This window comes from Labrus mixtus, chromosome 11, assembly GCF_963584025.1.
Source record: "Labrus mixtus chromosome 11, fLabMix1.1, whole genome shotgun sequence".
Classification (NCBI taxonomy): Eukaryota; Metazoa; Chordata; class Actinopteri; order Labriformes; family Labridae; genus Labrus; species Labrus mixtus.
This window is the reverse complement of record NC_083622.1, coordinates 26,711,054-26,731,757: the sequence shown is the minus strand read 5'-3', so window position 1 is coordinate 26,731,757 and position 20,704 is coordinate 26,711,054. Positions and strand designations below refer to the sequence as shown.

Sequence of the window (20,704 nt, the reverse complement as noted above, 5' to 3'; positions counted from 1 at the left end):
CTCTTTTTGTGCTGACTAGGTTTTTTTCTCCACACTTAAAAAAAACATACGGATGCTTCAAGTAGCCTTAATATGACAAGAGAAGATGCAGGTTAGAAAGCAAAAGGAAGAGGGTTTTTATTTGGCTTTGATTGCGACAGTGAGCAAAGGCAGACTAGCTTAAATGTTTTTGGGTTACCAGGTAATGCCGGAGTATTTTGCTCATCTCTCACATCATTGGCTGATGATTGGCTCAATTTATTTTTTAAAAGAAGACAGCGGGACAATGTTGGACAGCACTGAGAAGAGGTAAATACTAAAAATATAAGAGAGGAAACTGACACCAGATTGCAAAGAATAAAACACTGATCATGCAAGTTGACATCTGTAGGGCAAATTTGTTGTACTTCAGTTCATCAAATATTGTGATGTATCATACTACGAAAGTCCTACAATACATCAACTATGACAGAATCTCTGCATTGTGACATCATTATTGTGTAATGTAACGTATTGTCCATCACAGTGATTCCCAACCCTACTCACTGCCTTTGACTGCTTAGAAAAGGTCAAATGGGGACACATTTTCCCATGTGGTCCAAAAGGGTTTGGGCTGATTGACCAAAAAAAGAATATTAGGAGAAAAAAATTGTCCACACTATTAGCTCCTTAAAACACAGAGTGTTGAGACTCCTCACAGACCCCTCCCAAAATAACTTAGCGTTTGATCCCCCCTGACAGATTTGGCTAAGTGGAGCCTGGCGTTACCTACGGCAAGTCAAGTCTCCTCCTCCTCTTCCTCCTCCTCCCTTCCTTTGACTAACAGATCTCCCCGGTGTTCTAAAAATATCAGGTGAACAGGGCCGCAGAGATGGTGATGAAACTGCCTCTCTGACACTGTCCCACTGCAATCCATCTCTCTACCGCCTGCCAGCCAGCATATGTTTGCAATTGGCTCCCCCAAACAACCTCCGTTGCCTCTCAACCCTCCCCACCCCGTCCCCTCAGCCCCCGCCCCCCCCTCCACTGGTCCCCAGTTGCCAGCTCAGATGCCCCACTCACATGTTTCCCCATCCTCTCCCTACCCCTGTCTCTCTCTCTCTCTCCCTCAGCTATCGTCCTAGTCTTCAGGTCTGGGCGTTCAAAACCAGTGCAGTTATCAATCTTTTAGACCGGCACTGTCACGTCGGACCAAACCACTCACACACACACACACACACACACACACCCTCTCGTTCTCCTTTTCCTTCCTCCTTTCTACCTTCTATCTCCTCTCACTACCCATCTCTTTTTCATCCCACCTCTCTCCCTCTCCCCTCTGTCTCCTCCTCCTCCTCTTTTCTCCTGCGTCCTCTGCCTCCTCTCTCTTACACTTGCCCAAATTTGTTCCACTTAATAAGCCCTCCCCAATGACCTTGTGCTAATTAAGCTGCACTGTGTTGGAAATATGATGGTTAATTAATGATGAGATAAATTCTGTCTGCAGGACTGTCAGGAAAATGATGACACCGTGTTTTACAGGTTTAAATAGAACAAACCTTGTGGCTGTCCTCCCTCTAGTGCAAGGCGGTGTGTGTGCTCGTGCACGTATGTACGGCAGGCATGTGTTTAAGTGTGCATGAACAAGTGTAATAAAAAAAAGGAATGGAGGAATCTTCCTTTTTGATGACAGTTTGCAAGAACGTTAATGTACAGTTTGTGTTTATGCATGACTTTAACTTTAAACAGGTGTATAAAACATGCAGTGACATTATGTATAGTACTTCCATGTGCATGTGTACATGTGAATGCGTGTGTGATGTAATGATGATGTGTGGAATAATGCTCTATGGCTGAGCAGAGAGACTGGACACTGAGCCGTATCACACTGAGTGCATTTCCACGGTTTGGCCAATCACGGTGAGCGATCGCTGGTCTGTGTTAATGTGAAAGTCATTTTGTCGCACAAGTGTCAAATGTGTTTGGATTTGTCACCCTGAATTGGCTCATGATTAAAAAAACATCCATGATATTTTGCATTGTAACCAGATGAAGTCTGCTTGTAATTAGAGTGTAAAACACATGGATCATAAAAGGTAGAATAAGGGCCAGAGTGCACCTATGACAGCTAGAGAGTGATCTGAACCGGCCTGTAGCACTGCCTGTTCTGTTCATTGTAGGTATGACGGCAACAATGCAAAACTGAGGAAGATATTTAATGGAAATTGTTTATGGTCTGAGCAGAAGAGCTTCCTTCGAGGATCTATTTGGAATATAGAAAGTTGCAGAAAATAAGTGATCTTAAGAATTTCGGTAAAACTTCATTACCATGGGTGATATTCTAAAACGACTTTTTCAGCTTTAAACATGCTCTTCTCTGCTGGGTATTGTTGTTGGCAAACATGGTTTAATGTTCTTCATATAAAAATGTTTCTACTGTGTTGGTTTGCAAAAAGAGAAGCTCATGGAGTAATGTTAGCTCGTTCACTTCTGCATTCAACACTGTGCTGTTGTCTGTAAAGCTTGTATACCTTGTGTCATTGCAGTTGTACAAATGAATTCTGATATGTTGCCTGCAGACTCTGTCGAATACAACCGCAGAACTTCACCACACACCACGGACTGAGAGAGTTGTAGTTGAAACATTACTGGCCAATCACTAGTTTCTTTAAATCAAAGAATGATTAAGCTCAAAATTAGGTTTGAGCAAAATAAAGCAGGACATATTTTTTTTGCCTTTATTTGCCAAAGTCGGTTTCAAACCCACGGCCGCCGCGACGAGGACTACAGCCTCTGTGCATGGGGAGCACAACATAACCACTAGGCTACGTGCGCCCCAAACAGGAATTGTTTGACCAGAGTTGTTTAAACACTTATTGGTATTTGATTATCTCAGGTGAATACTGTCATCAAGTCTTTGTGCCTTAACTTTTTCACATCACATGTCCCTGTTTCCTTTTTTTTAGCTAAATACACTCAGTTAACAGGAAAGGTGTCGACTTTGTCTATGGGGAGACATAGGAAAGCAAAAGAAGCCAACACAAGTTGTTTTTGTTCCAGAGTATTCTTTTGCGGATTGGTTTCTCTTTACAAGTGGACAAGTGCCAGATAGAAAACGTGTCTGTTTGACCGAGAAGGTTATATGTTCAAGTCTTCACCAAGTGAGTATTCAAGTAATGTTGCTAAAGCATTGTGTGGAGAGCTCTGTCAGCTATCCTCGGATAAATAGCGGCCAAAAATAAATAAAAAACGTGTCGAAACAGAAAGTTGACACAGTTGAGGATATTAGAATTTGTTTCCATCTAATGCAGATGAACAGCTGACAGTAGGAATTTAGTGGATAAAGTCTGAGAGATGGAGAGGCATCTGGTCGGGCTGCTCACTTCTATATCTGAAGCCACTTGTCATTTCTAATACCACATGTTGTCAAAAGTATCAATTTTGGTTGCGCAGTAATGAAAAAGCGGGTCTGTTTCTATTTTAGCAGCTCACTTGACAGATTGAGAGGTGTTTAACGTCTCGTTTTGGCTTGTCAGGGTGGGGGGGCTGGAGGGAGGGAGCGGGGGCTTCACAACTTCATCTCCTCATCTTTCTCTTTCACATGCATACACAACTCACACACTGACAGCAGGGCTCTGCTTCTGATAGACAGGGCCAAGCGGGAGACATTACACATACACAGAAAGACACACACACACACACACGCCCGCATACGCAGACTAAAATGGTAAAAGAAACATCATTCATCCTTAATTCAAGAGGGAGAGCCGAAAGTAAGATGAGGGAGGGAGGAAGATAAAGTTTGACAGAAAAAAGGGATGTAAGCAAGAGACTGAGACAGACGGACTGAGTGAAAGCCATTTAACTCATTAGGGAAAGGGAGGATCTCGAGTTATATTTAACTTGAAATTTACTGTAATTAGTTGGGAGTTTTTTGTTTTCTTTTCTTGCTAAATAACTTGCAGACCTCCACAGGGGTTGTGAGAGTCATTCTTGAAGATCTAGAATTAATTGGCATGCTGAAGCTTTAACTGTAGTCTCCTGAAAACACGCTTACACACTTGACAGTAAAGAATCAGGATGGGGGGGAAATGTATTTGAATTTGAAATGATTTGAAAACATGTGTTTCCTTTTTGGACTGTACAGCAGGTTTCAGGTTGAAGGGCTAAAGGTGCAGTAGCAAGTGTTTTATTTACCTCTCTTTACGCTGGCCGACTCCATGTTTTCCCAGCATGTGGGTGCTGAGGTGCTTCTTCATCACAAAGGCCCATCTACAAAACACAAAAAACAGAGAACCTGGGTTAATCAAAGAGCAAATATATCAAGCTACAACACACAAAACTGCAACGTCTGGAACAGCTCCGTCTCTTCGATTGTTTCTAGATTTGCTTGAAAAGGTAGAGACAGCGTTTCCAATATGGTGACCACCAATGTCAGGCTTCATAATGGCCCACTAAAAAAAAACAATGGTGCGACGTCACTCTGACTACGTCCATGATTGATAGAGTCAAAGAACAACACATATGAAGAGAGTTTTCCAGAGGAGTTGGACCATTGTGTTTGTTCTTCTGCTGCTTATTTAGAGAGAATTTGAAGCTTAAACGCATCACCACAAAACATGTGTGCAGAAGAAAAAAAAGAAAAGAAAAGTCTTTCAATGATTATAAGAGAAGGGCGGGAGGATGTGAAACTGGAAGACAGCCTGCAATCATGTGTAATGAAATGAATGAATTACAGTTAACATTGAACAGTAAAACAGAAGAGATGCTGCCTTGTTTTGGTAACTCGTCTTTTTTTGTGTTTTTTTTACTTCAGGAAAACCAATCTGACATTGAGTTTTCAAATGCAATCTGTCAAACAGCTTTTGGGTGGAAGAACTATTGTTCTTATAATAGATGACAGACCTGCTAAACAGACACTTTTATTAAATATATAAAAGTGCTGCACCACATGAGGAGTATAAAGTTTGATGATGTTTGTTTAACAGGCACCTTTTGGGGTCAGACACCAGAGTGAGAATGAAGCCAAAGAGTTCCACATGTTGAACATCAATGTGTCAAACAAGTATGTACACACGTGCAAGGATTCAATGCATGCAGCTGCACGCAACACGCAGTCAGAAATACCCGGGTACAACGCATAGAGGGTGACCACAATGTCCCGACTTTGTCGAGGGCCCTGAGTTTACTGCGTCTCTTAAACAGCATCTGAAAACATAATGAACGGATGACAGGACTAACTACTCTGACATCCAAGCTGCTTCACCAGTGTTTTCATCCCCTGGCCTTTTCATTTAGCACCCATCACTTCCCATTATTGTGCAGCTGAGAGACAATGACCACATCTGAGCGCTGAGGATGGAGCTACATGAAAGAGGCCGAGGGAGATGAAGCGACAGCCATGCGGTTGGCACTGTCACTGCACACGATCAGATCCTCCTCCGTGTAGCTCCTCCCATTTTCTTTTTTTTTTCCCCCTCTTCTGGAGGTTTTCACTTTAGTTTCTTCCAAGTCGATCATTATTGTGTTTTCTCTCCAGGCAAACCCGTCTGGGCCTTTTTCTCCTAACATTAGGAGTCAGTCTTTCATGAAGCAAAAGCATAATTATTTCACCATTTATGTCACCATGTCAGCTTTCGCCCCTTCTCAACCTCCGACGTCTGGACTCACACACACGCTCGGCTGTTTCCTCCATCCCATCATGGCCCCCAGAGTCCCAGCCGTCATAGAGGCCCCTGAGGCCCGTGCTAACTAAGACCACCATATAAATATTCAAACATGTTCCGCTGTTTTGCCCCACTATCATCACTCTACATTTTCTCAATCCTCTCTAACTCAATCCATCCAGCCGTCCAGAATGTTGCCCCCAAGTTTAACTGGGAGCAACAGTAAGACTAAATCTTGTCCAATCAGGGAGAATGGCAAGATCAAAATGCTGAGCTGCTCAGGCCCACTGGAAGCTGTCTCTGACTGACGGCATCATCTATAAATAAACAACCAGCATAATTAAGACATTTCTGAGAGGGCGGGGTAAAAGAATTAATCAATACATTTGAGAGAAAAGAACGGCCTCCAAACACTTCATGCATGCTTGTTTAAGTCGTCGTGTTTAGACGCGGGGAAAAAAGAAGCTTGCAAACATTTCTGTTAATTATGTATTACAGCTGTCCTTCATAAACCTAATTACAGAGTGCTGAAAGGCAACAGGGGCAATTTGCATATGCGCATGAAAGACAAGACATATGCAAAATATGATTTTAATTAGCATTCTTTGATAGCGAGGGGTACAAATCAAACTGGCATGTTGTGAGATTCTCATCTCGCCCGCTTTTTTTTTTTTTACAAGATTATTCTCAGAGTGGCACGAGTGCAAGATGGGTAATGCCCCGTGGAGACACCTGGCACAGACTGCACACACACACACACACACACACACACACACACACACACACACACACACGTATAACTGGGAGGTTATATTCACTGAATTGCTAAATAACAGCATGCACAGATTCAAATAAGTATCAACAAATGGAAAAATCTGAATACCCATTTTGCACACAAATGGTGATGATAACACATTTCTAATTAGCTATGAATATCTAATTCACCATTCCTTACAATGTTTAGAAGAAAAACAAGCAGACGTCAAACACACACAGAGACATATAGACTGATACAAATTCAGACAAATGACAGTCCTTACTCACAGAAACAGACATCCACAAGTAGCCCATCTCTCATGTGTACACACACACTCACACACACACACACACACCAACACACAGAGAGATCCCATATCTAAATGTTAAAGGGGCAAATCCATTTGTTTAAGGCAGTGTGTAATCAGCCCCCTGCCCTTGGTGTGTGTGCATCCTCCACCATCCAGGTCAAGGCCTCAGCTTGTCTTCCTGCTGCCTTGGGCTGCATCATCAGCCCGGACCATCAGCCTTGATGGTTATTGTAACAAAGGGATACTTTAACATGCCATTCATCCATATCAATTCTCTTCCCCCCCATGAATTGAACTAATAAGGCTGTGCCTCTGCCCTCCAGGGAGGCTCATAATATCCATTGCAGATATGATAAAAAAGAAAAGGAAAAAGAAAGACGGAGGCTCTGGTGTTTCACGTTCGACTTTCCCTTCAGACTAATCGGCGCGCCACAGCTCGTTAGGTCCGTGACGTGCCGGAGCTTTACCGATAAGCAGGGGAGACACGGCTCAATTACCCACAGTTACAATCTTTCTCTCCCTCCCCCCCTCCCCTCTCCCGCCGCCCGATGATGAAGAGATAACATGTCAATATTTGATACAACCAACTTCATTTGCCTAATGGTGTTCCTGGATAGGCCCATCTACAGGTCCGGAAGGGATGGGAGATCTAAGAAAAAGGCCGTGAGCAACGCTCAGCTTAGACGCACCGTACCCCAACACCCCTCACGTCACGCACACCCCATTCCCCAGAGCTGTGCACAAGGCATGCTGGGAAAGATTCAGGTTAGACTTGACATACTTTACAAACTTTAGTTGCTATCCGTTGATTCGTCCGGTTTTTAATAATCGACCTTATAAAGTCAAATAGAACGAGTGACCGTCTTGTTAATCTTAATCCTGACACCTCTGCACTCATACTACAAGCTATCAGGAGCAATGAAGTCAAGTTTTTATGATGTCATGATAAGTTATTTTGATACCAATACTGGCGGCCTACACTGATACTAGAAGCTGTGTGGGCCTATGACACTGCCTAAAAGCAATAATGTATATTGGCGATAACGCCGAAAAATTGACAAACAAACAACAACAGTGTGGTGATTACTAAGAGTTTAATATGAGCCAATGCTAAAATATCAGCACTCTGTAACCCCTTATACATTGCCAGATCAATGCAGGATATTAACACCCCTGTTGCACCTGTTTCCAGTTGATGACGCATCGAGGTGGAATTGTGGGGCAAAGTCGTTCAGCCACTGAGCAGTAGGAACACACAGTGATGTGTGTGTGTGTGTGTGTGTGTGTGTGTGTGTGTGTGTGTGTGTGTGTGTGTGTGTGCATGTCTAAGTGTGTGTACATGAAGTTCCAGCCGTTTATTCACAAATCAGGTGTTTCATGCTTTTGCAACACTGTAACGCAATACTGAATCCAAACACTAGATCCCAAATATGAACCTGCAGCAGATTCAAAATACAAAAACAGAATAACTCTACAGCTTTGTTATGGAACTGTAAAAAGGCTTGGGTTTTCCATGGATGTTTTTATCGCACTAGTATAGGAAGGGTACTCTGCATCGACCTATAATAAAGTCTAAAATCAAAAATGTGTATTTAGAAGCAAACGTGGTATCTGAACATCAATTAATGGATGTGATGTTCTGTAATAGGAAGCACTTGATGCCCTGAGTGATGGACTGTCAATGTTCAATCCAATGGAACTTCTAGATTGGTATAAACAGATAATATCAGTTATTGTTATTTTAAATAATTGTCTATCTTCTTCTTGTGGCTCAGTGGAAGAGTCGGTCGTCTCCCAACCGAAAGGTCCGGAGTATCATTCCCCAGCTCCAGCCACATGTCCAATGTGGGGCACCTAAAGACACTTAACCCCAAGTTGTTCCAACTGCTTTGTCAACGGCATATGAATGTGTATGAATGTGTTAAGTTACTTCTGATGGTCACTTTAAATAGCAGCCTCTGACATCAGTGTGTGAATGGGTAGGTGTGACCAGCTGTGAAAAAGCACTTTGAGTAGTCAGGAGATTCGAAAAGAACTATACAAGCTCAAGTCCATTTACCCAAATTAGGATTTTCAAACCACTGTGTTTTCTAACAATGGTTTTAGATTATAGAGGACAGTTGGCACAATTCCTTATCCTTTTTTTCCCCCTTTAAACATCCAGCTTACTTCCTGCTGTGCGCCTCTACAAAGACCGCAACATAGTAAAAGCTATGAGGTGAAAAATTAAGCTGAAGCCGAATAAACTTCTGTATTGTAATTGGCTGAAAGGTAAGTGAGAAACCATTAAGAGAAGGCTAACAGATGTAAGAACTGCTGAAGCCTTTATCTGCTGAAGCCGGTGGAAGCTGGTGATGGAGAGGGGTTTCCATGAGGGAAAGATGAAAGTGGGGGTTGGGATGAGTTCGGAAGTTATGGGACCATGCTTCAGCTCTTTTGCGAGAAGAAACACACACACGCAAACACACACACACACACACACACACACACACACACACACACACACACACACACACACACACACACACACACACACACACACACACACACACACACACACACACACACACACACACACACACACACACACACACACACACACACACACACACACACACACACACACACACACACACACACACACACACACACACACACACACACACACACACACACACACACTTCCCCAGTGGTCCTCTGGGCCCCAAACCAAATGAGTGTGTGCGGGCTCATGCAGCCTCCTGTGCCAGTCCTAATGATGGCCTCCACCTGCTGCTTTAATGTCACAGCTGGATCGCCCTCCATCCCTCACTGACTCTGACTGCCATCAGCAGCAGGTAGCTCCCCACTGCACACGCCCCCCCCCCCCTCCTCTCCTCCACATCTCCTCTGCCATCTCACCTTCATCTCCCTTCACTTCCATCATCTGTTTCTCCTTCCACTCAAATCAATATTACCTCCATCCTCACATCTATCTCTCTGCTGCGCGTCTGCTAGCCCTTTTTTTTGTTTTCTAAACATGTCTAACAGCTCGTACAATCTCAATTCACATCGCCAGTTCTCTTTATCACTTCTTTTTTTTCCATATTTTTTGGTGGTATAAGACACCTGAGATCTGAGGTGTGTATCTTGGGACAAAAACTGCAGAATGAGGTGAGCTGGTTAAAGAAATAATAAGTAAATAAGATGGTGAATAAGTGAAATTAACTTCTGGGTGTATTTCTTGAAATATTTCCATTAGACCAATAACCACACATTCTTTTCCTCATTAATTTAATTTTGTATTCTTCTAAATTATTCACTACAATCTTGTTCGTCCAACACAGACACTATATGATGACATCTTAAATCGTTCTTAAATCGTTAAACGGAGTTACAAAAATGAAATCTGAATTCACACAATTAAGGAAAAATGAAAACAAATCTGGAAAAAACATTAAAACACTTTTCATACCGCCCTATTTTTCCTGTCTGTCCATTTCCAATAACTTTATTTAACCTCTACCTATTATTCCAAATTTTGTCATCCTTACTTCCAGCCGTCTCTGAGGCAGGATAAGAAACCAATCAACAGGATTTGGAGACAATTTGGTCATATGTTAGAAAAAAAAAACATGCATGAGACACCAATGTGTCAGCATCTCTTTTTATTTGACAATGATCTATTGACAGGGGGAATTGTTAAGAAAATACATTAGCATATGTGATTTCTGAGGATACTGCACCTACATTGTATTCACCATTCCAGCAGGTGATCCATATCATAAGAAGATTTCACAATGCCAAGGATTTACTCTTCTGAGTCAAACATAATGTGCTTCTTCCCTGTTTGTTTATTTCCTTTAAAGCCATCCTGGAGAAGCAGGAGGTAAGTTGACATGTCTAATCTGAGAAGGCTTTGACAGGCAGGTGAACTGACAGAAGAACAGAAAGCAACACTCGGCTGACAGCAACCCTGCAGCGCTGAGACAGCTGCCGACATGTCAGACAGACAGATAAACAGACAGGAACAAGAAGTCGAGAGATAAGACATTTATTGACAGCGAGACGGAGAGACGGAGAGACAGACAGGAAGTTGTCGAGAAGGAGTGGATTCTGTTGAGCTCACAGGCTGAGTTTAATGGATGTTCTACAAGCAGGGGCCTATAGCGGTGGATGCTGTGAACTAAATGTGGTGTCAAATTTGCAGATGTGGAGATAGATGGTGATGGAAAGATGGGAGAAGGAAAAGCCACTGGAGAGAACGAAGGGGAAATAAAGGAATATGAAAAAAAAATCATGATGGAGTATCTTGATAAGGCAGAGTGAATGTGAACGAGAGGAGAGGAGGCGGACTCAGATGCAGTTTGCGCTGCTGTCGCTTTGTTTGACGGGAGCAAGAGGCGACTTCGCATCAATATCGCTCGGGCTTCTAAGACATCCACTTATGGAAACATCCCATAATGTAACGGATATTTGGGAGGGGGAGAAAAAAAAAATAGATAAAAACATCGGAATTGATTTTGTTTTGCTGCCCATGCCAGAGCAAAGTGAGCACTTGATCTATTCTAAGACGATCTTGATAAAAAAATAATAAAAGGGAGGCAAAGTGTTTCTCTGACGACCGATCAACGTCAAGCCTCTGAATGAAACAGACACCTCTCACTTTATGATGCCGCCGCCTGTGTGTGCGTGCCTCTTTTTTTTTGTGTGTGTGTCCTCTAGTCTTAGAGGAGGTACATAAAAAAGCTCACGTTGCCTCTCCAAAGGGGTTTTTTGGATCATCTGCTGAGGCAGGTGATGGGCCTTGACGGATTGATTGAGGCGAAGTTCTCATCGACAGTGGCAGCGCCCCATAGAGTTCCCAGCTCCAGTGCACACTGTTCCATTAAAGGATCGTTTAGAGGGAGAGCAAGTTCCACCTGCACTTATGCAGAGCACACCCCTAATGTGAGATGAAACAGACATTTTATACAGCTACAGGAAAGGGAGGGAGGACGGGGGGGGAAATATAAATTAGAATAATGAAAAATACAAATTCAGCCCTTACCCAACAGCACATTTCCATCTTCAAGAGAACAGCGATTGATGAAGCAATCTATTATTGATATCATCATCGTTATGCGCCGGTGGCAGTTGCAGTGTTACTGAGCCCCCAGCTCTAAGCGTCATTGCACTGTTTGCAGATTATGCTACTCAGCATCATTATATTTTCTAATTAACTGCTTTAATTTGGGATTTAAATCCTAAATGAGGGGAGAAAACTTGAAAATGCTGAACAAGAAAGAAGAATAGCGTATTCGGTGCAAAAGATGAAAGGAGAGGTGGATAAAGAACAAGGTGCAGACAGTTACACGGGTAGCTCTTCAGAAGAGAGAGAGACTTGTATAACCTGGATTATTGTGCAGAATCAGCACGAGCAGCATTCACTTCACGGGTTAAAAAAAGAAAAGAAAGCGAGCCGCTCAGAAGACAGAGAATGTCCCGAGAAACATTTTTGAAATGAAATACATGTAACACAGTTAGAAGATGCTGTGTTAGAGGAGGGAAAGAAGTCGGGTTTTATACAACCAAACAAAATGAATCAAAAATGCAGGTTGTTACAGGCTGTTAGCGTTTGTTGTTAATGCATCTCTCTCTCCTTCCTTCCCTTCCTCTCTGCAGTGCAGTTAAAGATATGAAAAATATATGTGCTTTTTTTTTCTCTCCCCCCCCTCCTCCTCTTCTTCTTCTTTCCACCGCGCCGTGTTAAATCATTAAAGAGAAGTCCTGCTCATTATCTCTCTAAACAAAACTTCTCTTAAACCAAATAAATCACCGTTGCGCGGCGCAGCTAACAGCCATGAAGGGATAAATTACAAAGCGCCTCGCTGGCAGAGCTGGTATTTTAAAAAGCTTGCTGCACAATTTCTATGATGTGCAGTCATTTGTAATGCAGGTTTCCTTATGTTTAGAAGGTCTCCCCAGGTATGTGTGGTGTGTGCGCTGGGAGGAGAGGTGAAGGGTGGGGGAGTGTGAAATAAAAAAAAGGGGCCTATTTGTGTTGCTTGTACGTTTAATATTATTAAGCTCAGTTTGGGCTTAGCAGAATTATTTAACATCCCTGAATCTTTTTTTTAATAAAGTTCAGAGTTTTTCTAAGACAGAAAACCTCGAGTGATGCAAGAAGATTTCAGTGCTGCCATTAAAATCCTCTTGGAGCTTTGGATATGGATAGAAGGTCAGAGCTACAGCTGGCTTTTGAGGGGACGTGTAATAGCAGTGTATTTAATCATTTTAGATTCAAAAGAATCATTTTCTGATAAGAGGAAATACTTAAAGTATGAGCTGTTTCTTTTTTATGATTTACACACGGAATATATTGAAGCAGCAACGAAAAAAAACCTTCAGGACTGCTCAGATTTCTTTCAATAATAATGAGAATACAACGTTTCACTGGTTATCAGGGGTCCTCGCTGCGATACGTCAATGCAGATCTAATCGGTCAGTCTAAGTGACATACTGGTGTAACTGGGAATTTTTCCTCCAGCTGACCACTACCATTAAGGTTGGCCTTATTATAGCAGGGGGAGGAGGGGGGGGGCACAGCAGCAGCAGCAGGGCCCCACCCCCCTACCCCCCACCCCTGAAAGAGTCTAATTAAGCGGTAAAAGACACAAACAACCGTCTCACCTCCATCCCCACCTCTGCACCCTCTGTGCTCCTTCAGGGATTGGGACCCGTGATGAGCAAACCCCCCCCCCCCCACACACACACACACCCACCCTCCGACCTCTCTTTGGCCCCCAGTGGGCAGATTAAACTGCAGATAACAGGCCTGCACTTGGGTCCGTTTACAACAGCAAGCCTCCCCTGTGCCTCATGGGGATAAAAATCTACAGTATCCCTGAACCCCCCCCCACTGAAAAACAACATGGGGGGGAAATAAAAACCCAAACATGATTTATTCAGACTGTTTACTGTACACTGTGTCTGCCTGTCCTCTGAGAAAACTTAAATGAATGAAAAGGAGGAGGAAAGGATAAACAGAGAAGAGAAGGAGAGAAAGATTATAAATCAGTTATTAAGACCTGAAAATAAAACACAGAAATCTAGAGGTGTGGAACTTCTTATATTGTAAAATAAATGTTTATAATAGATTGTATTGACACATGCCACACTGAGAATGCATGCCTGCTGAAGACATATATATGAAAATGCCTTGATGTATAAAACACAAGTCAAAAAAATGTGTAATATTCAAAATGAGGTGAAAAGTTTTTTGGTAGGTTTTGGTGGAGAAAAGAACTCCTGGTCAACATTTTCCAGACCTAAACAATCTGAGGATGCTCAGAACGAGGAGCGAGAGGTGGAGAGAGGGGGGAAATTGAAAAGAAAACAAACAAAGAAGACAGCCTCTAATTTCCAGAGTTGTTGTTCTGGCGAGTGGTCTCGCACATTAAAAAGAACTGAGGCAACATGACAAGCGAGAGTTGTATTTCTCTCACTGTAGTTTTGCTAAAGCAGATAATCCATAAAACATAAGACCTCCGTATTGACGTTTTTCCTCAGCCAGATGAGTGAAGGGCGTAGCTGCGATGTCAGGCCCTGTCTGTCGGCCCAGCTACCACTCTCATTATCCCCGCGCTTCTGTGAAGGGCAGCTAAGGTCACACTCCAGAGGAGCAAAATAAAGCGCTGTGGTACTGATCTCATAGTCAGCGATGCTATCAAAGGACGACTCATAGGGCTCAGAGAGCTGTAAATGGAGAGGAAATATTGTAGAGTGGAAGTTCACGCTCTCTGGGCGAGGGAGTTTAAACTCCTAATGTGACATCTGTACTCTTTACTGCTCGATGGCGTTAAGAACGACATTGTCTCAAAGTTCTGGAGTATTTTCTCAGAGTTACAGCGAGGTGCCAGCCGTCTTAAATCGACTTCTGTGGATGTATTGAGTGAGAGTGCAGCTTAAGAATTTAAACAATGCATCGTTCAATTGTTATTTAAGATGCCGTTGCCTCCTACACACAAAGCTAGCACGCTTTTACACCTCTCGGAACACACACACACACACACACACACACACACACACACACACACACACACACACACACACACACACACACACACACACACACACACACACACACACACACACACACACACACACACACACACACACACACACACACACACACAAAGAATGTCTTTGTTTGGCTATTGCTGCGGTTGTCTTGACACCCACCATCTGCCGCCCCGGCAACAGGGAAGAGTGAAGAGAAGAGTTTTTTTTTTTTTCTCTGGAAACTCGCCCTCCACCCTGCTAAGCCCACCACACCACACCACACACACACCACACACACTTGACAAAAACACTCTGCAAGGTTTCACTCAAATGGGTTGCTGGCCTCCCTCCCACCCTTTACACTCTCTGATGCTCTACAGGTTGAATCAGCGCTCAATAAACAGCCAATTTCACCCTTTTGTTACGTCTTGTTTCAGTCCTCTCTTTCAAAGTATGAAGTGATAAACAAAACACAAAAGATTTACAGTACCAGCCATAACAAACATTCCTGTTTTTTTTTCCTTCTCCTCCAGAGCAAAGGAGAAAATACCTCAAAGCTCTCATTCAGCCATTTAATAAAGCCCACGTCTTATTGAAGCGACGTGTGAGGAGGTAAATTGCAAAGGTCCTCTTCAGTCACATTCCCCCTCATGCGGGATGTATCATGGAGAGTGAGCACTCCAAAGTAAATGAATAAATAAATAAATAAGTAAATAAAGTACGCTATGCAGATGAGGGTGACGGAGCCGCCTTCTCGGCCTATTCTGCGACGCACTGGCCATTCATCACCTGCAACATGCAAAAGCGCCCGATCCGGTCCTTAGCATATTCGCATATTCTAATGAAGGCTTCCATGCAAATGAGGACGACCTTTTCCTTTTTTTTTTTTTTTTTCTCTTTCTTTACAACTTTACATTAACGGGGAGGGGAGTGGAGAGTGGTGGCTGTAATGGCTATTAGAGCGACAGGCCGAGTACGTGACGTTGTGATCTAAACTCAGGGACGCTGTAATTAGGCTAATCTATTACCAGACGGCGGCTGTCAGAGAACTTTATGGCAAAGGACGGACTTGTCAGAAGCTTTTTTTATTTTATTATTTAAAGCTGGTCTCTGGAAATGTTCACAGGAATGGTCAGCTTGGACCCGCAGAAAAAATCTGTCACTGCACAGAGAGACACGGGGCTCGGGACATGGTCAACAGAACCAAACCGGTGCACCCATGGGACCTTTTTGTGCTGACCCCCCTGGACCTTTGAGGTGCTACATGTTGTGCAACCTAATACTGACTGGAGGTGCCCAGGCTTATGTCAAAGCAACAGACAGATATCAACTTCTTCCATTCATTCATATGTGTTCCTGTTAGGCTTGATGTCATGCAGGTAATCAATGACTGATTGTAAACAAAACAAAAATGACGTGCTTTTCAACCCCCCCTTTGCTTCAACATATGTTTTTATAAGGTGTACTAATATATATATCTGCACTAAAGTGAATACAGAGTGTCAATGCAAGGGTCACAGTCACTTTTAAAAAATCCATATACTGTAGGGTACACATAAGTTCTATCTGTCTGTCTCTTGTGTCCGACTCCCCAGGCCAGACCTCATCTCTCTCTCTCTCTCTCTTCCTGTCACCACTGACCAGCAGAGGGGAGGGGAGACCAGCCGTCACCCGCCGCCCGCCTCTCCTCTCCTCTCCTCTCCTGTCCACCCGGGCAGGGTCCTGCGCTGTCGGCAGGGGAGGGCGGGAGAAAGTTAAGCCTCCTTACTGTGACTTTGAACTTTCTCAGATGAGGCATAAATATTGAAATATTGAAATGAAAGATGCGGCGGGGCGCAGAGGGGAGGGGATGGGAGGGGGGGAGGTGGAGGGAGGGAGAGAGAGAGAGGATAGACGGATTGGGGGGGCAGAAGAGACAGGAGGCCCACTGAGAGAAGAGACAAGGCCCTCACCCCTCTGCCAGGCTGCATTCTAGCGGGCCGACAGTTATGGATAGGAAACATTACTGCTGCTGGTAATTAAAGCAAAAACTAATACTGTCTCTTGGATGAGGGGGTTTCATAGTGAGCATCCATTTGTCACTGCTGCACGCTCGCCAAGGCCAGATTAAATCACACACATATTTAGTCCTGCTGCGCACACAGACTCCATCCATCTATCTATCTATCTTTATCTATCTATCCATCTATATATCTTATATCTATCTATCTAGTATCTATACATCTATCTATCTATCTATCTATATTGAATATTAACACGTTGTACTGCTCTCTGTTTTCAGAACATATGTAGGTCAGTTAGTACTAAAGACTCCTCAGTGAGGCAGTAAGTCACTGACTGACTGACTGACTGACTGACTGACTGACTCCAGAGTGGCAGTGAAAAGGCCACTGGCTAAGGGGGGAGTGCGGCGGTGGAGTTGAGGGTGGGGGTGGTGGTGGTGGTGGGATGCCATGTCACCAGGCGGGAGGGGATCGGTGACACTGAGCGTGTCACAGGGTGACGGCTGCACTCTGCTAGGACCAGCAGCCCCTTCCAGCGCTGTCAGAGGAACCGGCAGCTCCAGATACTGACACTAGCAGCCACACTGACAGGCCAAAACATGACTCGTCTCCCGCGCTCGCTTACAGACGAGGCCTGACGGCGCACAGAGACACTGGGAGAAGGAGGGATTTGAGGGATTTGAATGAGGGGAGGAGGCGAGAGCAAATAGAAGTGTGTCTTCTTCTGAAGTGGACAATCAGGACAACGTACTATATGGTGTGAAGAGAAAGAAAAAGAGTGATTGCAAAAGCAACCTGTTGTGTAAAGGGTAAAAATAGACCAAAAAAAACAAGGTCGGAGTTTTCCTCTGAAGTAACTGAGTGAAGTTTGACAACGAAGACCGATCAAGAGTATCGCTTTTTTTTTATAATATATGGAAAAATAGAGTGACATGTCTTAAAGAATATATTTTTTAGTTGTTCTTTGAATGAAAAGTCACTTAAATAAGCCTTTCTTTTTGAAAGGAAGAAGACGAGATGCAACTTCAAGTGTTTGCATTGTGTCAAATTAAAAACCAAGTTACCATGGAGACATTGTAATAGCAGCCACGATCATCAGAAGACAATTAAATGTTAAGAATAATTTCTCTTGCTAAACATTCTTAATAACAGCTGATGCTCCATCTCCCTGTTTGAAACACCTCACATCACAAAGGCCATGTCAGTACTCCTGACCTTACATGATTGCTTAGGTACAGTCAGATGATCTTAGAACAATATGTCTAAATCCTTCTTATGATTGCACATCTTAGTTGACCTCATGAGGTTTTCAAATAGAAGGGCGTGGGTTTCTGTTTGACAGAAAAACAACATTTTTAGACACACCAGCATGGGGGGAAGGTGGGAGAAAGGAGGGATGACAATGACAAGATGAAGACAGAAATATGGTGATTTGAGGGGAAAAAACATGGAGGGGGATGGTGGGAGTAATGCCAAAAGGGGAGAGGGCAGAAAACAGAAAAGAGAAAAGGAAGAGGGAGGAGATGTGGAGGACTCAGAGAGAGAGAGAGAGAGAGTGGGAGCACGGCGGCGAGACTGATCGCTGTTGATCTTCACGATAAGCGCTCCCGACAACTTGTGACCAAAGTGGCGCTTCGACACTAATCGGCCGTGAAGGCTGACCTGCAGCGAGGCAGCGAAGTTCAGATCGCATAGAGCCGGCGCTGCAGCTCAGACGAGATGGACCCGGACAGGAGACATCCAGGCATCAAAACTCCCTGAGAAATTGCGACATGGCTTCAGTGCACTGTGAGAAGAACATAAGAGGAGGAAGGGGGAGAGGGGGGGGAGCAGGCAGTGATACTCGGTGCTCTTGGCAGTCCAGGCAGACTTATCTGGCTTAAGATGAGAAGAGAAGGACAGAGGAAGAGGCAGAGGAGAGTGGAGTGAGGGAGTCAGGGGAAGTGTCTAAGGAGAGGGGAGGACGACGGACAAATATGAGAAGAGTAGAAAAAAATACAAGGATCAATTTTATTGACAGTTATCTGTGAGCTGGACTGAGCTGAAGCGGTGGCTAACCTTGAACTGTGTGTGTTCAACCTCTGCAGGACATAGAGAGGGTGTGTGTGTGTGTGTGTGTGTGTGTGTGTGTCTGTGTGTGTGTACTAAAAGGTCTAATAATCTCATGAGCAAAGACTAAACAGGTAAAAAGTATAGAAATAAAAGTTGGAGAAATGCTGTGATACATTCAATTTGCTTTCAGTCACGCCTTAACTATTAACTGTCATAAATGTTACACACCAGCTGAATCAACTCGTCAATTTAGAAACATAAAGTCTGTGACAGTTCTGAGGATTTGAGGCATTTTTTCAAGCAAAATGGCCAAACATTCGCTTCTTCTATTTTCTCTAAAGAGAGGATTTTGCAATGTTTCTCTGTCTACTTTAATTGTGTGTGAATCCTTCCTGGTTCAGGATGCCTTAACAGAAGAAATGTTTTGAAGTAGGGATTTGTTCAAAATCAGAGCCAGCACTGATGCGGATGATAAAAAATAACAATCAAGCAAAAAAACGAGGAAAAAATAATAATAATGAATAATTTCATTCAGGCTTATTTTTTTATATCTGTTTCTCTTTACACAGATTTATAAACACGAACTCATTAAGGCACGTTTTACTTCATACACAGCCCAGCAACAAACATCTTTAAAGCATAAATACTTTTATGTTACAATTCAATTAAATTCAAAAGTTTGAAAATAAGTCAAAGGGCATTATCTGTTAAAAGAGGCCGACACCAAAACAGCTGATATATGGATGCACCCACAAAAAGAAGAGGCCACCTCGTTGTTGGGGACTCTGTGTGTGACGTTTAGAACAATTTATCTTAAATATTTAAAAAAAAAAACAGATAGACACAACTTTAGCTTTCTACATGCCTAACTGTCAGTGCGTGCCAACATATAGACTTTAAGGACTTCCTTTACATCTCGTATATAGCAAGCTTATTATGCATTCACTTGTGCCTGCTGATTATTTTGAGGATATGTTTGAGGTAAAATAGTAAAAGAAAATAATTCTGTTAGAAACTTGAAGTCCATAAAAGGCATATTTAATAATAATGCCTTCCAGACGAGTCTCTAACAAACAGGAGGGATGAAGATATCCAGGAGACACAGCGCCACAATGATGAAAACTCAAAATAACTACTTGAACTTTTTATAAGAATCTGTTTAAATACCCTTGGAAAGCTGATTTCCAACAAAGCCACTGCAATGTCAACAATCTGCTAAAGACCAGCTAACACACAACCTAAAGAGTCCCATATTGCTCAACAATCTGTCAGCCAGTCAGTCGAGGCTTTAATTCCCCAGAAAATGTCAATTAGACGCCGTTCTATAAGTTCTGTCAGCAGCTGGCCTTTAAACCAACCAGATCGTCAGACATACGATGCATTCTAAGATAAATATTTTCACTTTCATTCAGAGCGGGTGTCCTCTGTTGCCAGGGCACAGCGAGCCCACGACAGTAATGGGGAGGAAACATGAAGCTGTATTTTAATAAGTAGGGAACACACTGTTTATTCAGTCATTAATGACTACTGGCTCCCTCTTAAAGCTTCACATGCAAAAAAAAAAAAAAAGGGTGTCCGTTGTGTAAAAATACATGGGATCTAATCATATCTGGCACCATAAATCATGTGTGGCTGCGTCCCTTTAGGACAATTTACAGCAAGTAAACATGTGCTAGGTGGCGAGTGGGGGTGGTGGAGATTACATGTGCAAGACAGAGTGTGTACACATGTGTGTCAATATTTCATAGCTGCAGATGAAGTGTGTGCACGCATCTAGAGAAGGCGGTGTAGTTCTGCCTTTACCTTATCAAAGAGATCATAGTTTTATGCTGTGTGTTGAGGAGACGGTGAGAATGTTTCTGGATTGATTGATGGACCAAAGAGCCAAGATGAACCAAAATATACATTTACAGCAGTGTGAAAACATGCCAATAGG

The 20,704-nt window shown here is 43.1% G+C and overlaps 1 protein-coding gene across 1 annotated transcript in view; it reads right to left on the bottom strand.

Moving 5' to 3' along the window:
- The window catches only part of znf407 (zinc finger protein 407), a 158,791-nt gene that overhangs the window by 85,136 nt on the left and 52,951 nt on the right, over positions 1-20,704 (bottom strand). The window contains exon 5 of the mRNA XM_061051142.1: positions 4,156-4,230. Coding sequence (XP_060907125.1) covers positions 4,156-4,230 — 75 coding nt within the window. The remainder of the gene's footprint in view (positions 1-4,155; positions 4,231-20,704) is intronic.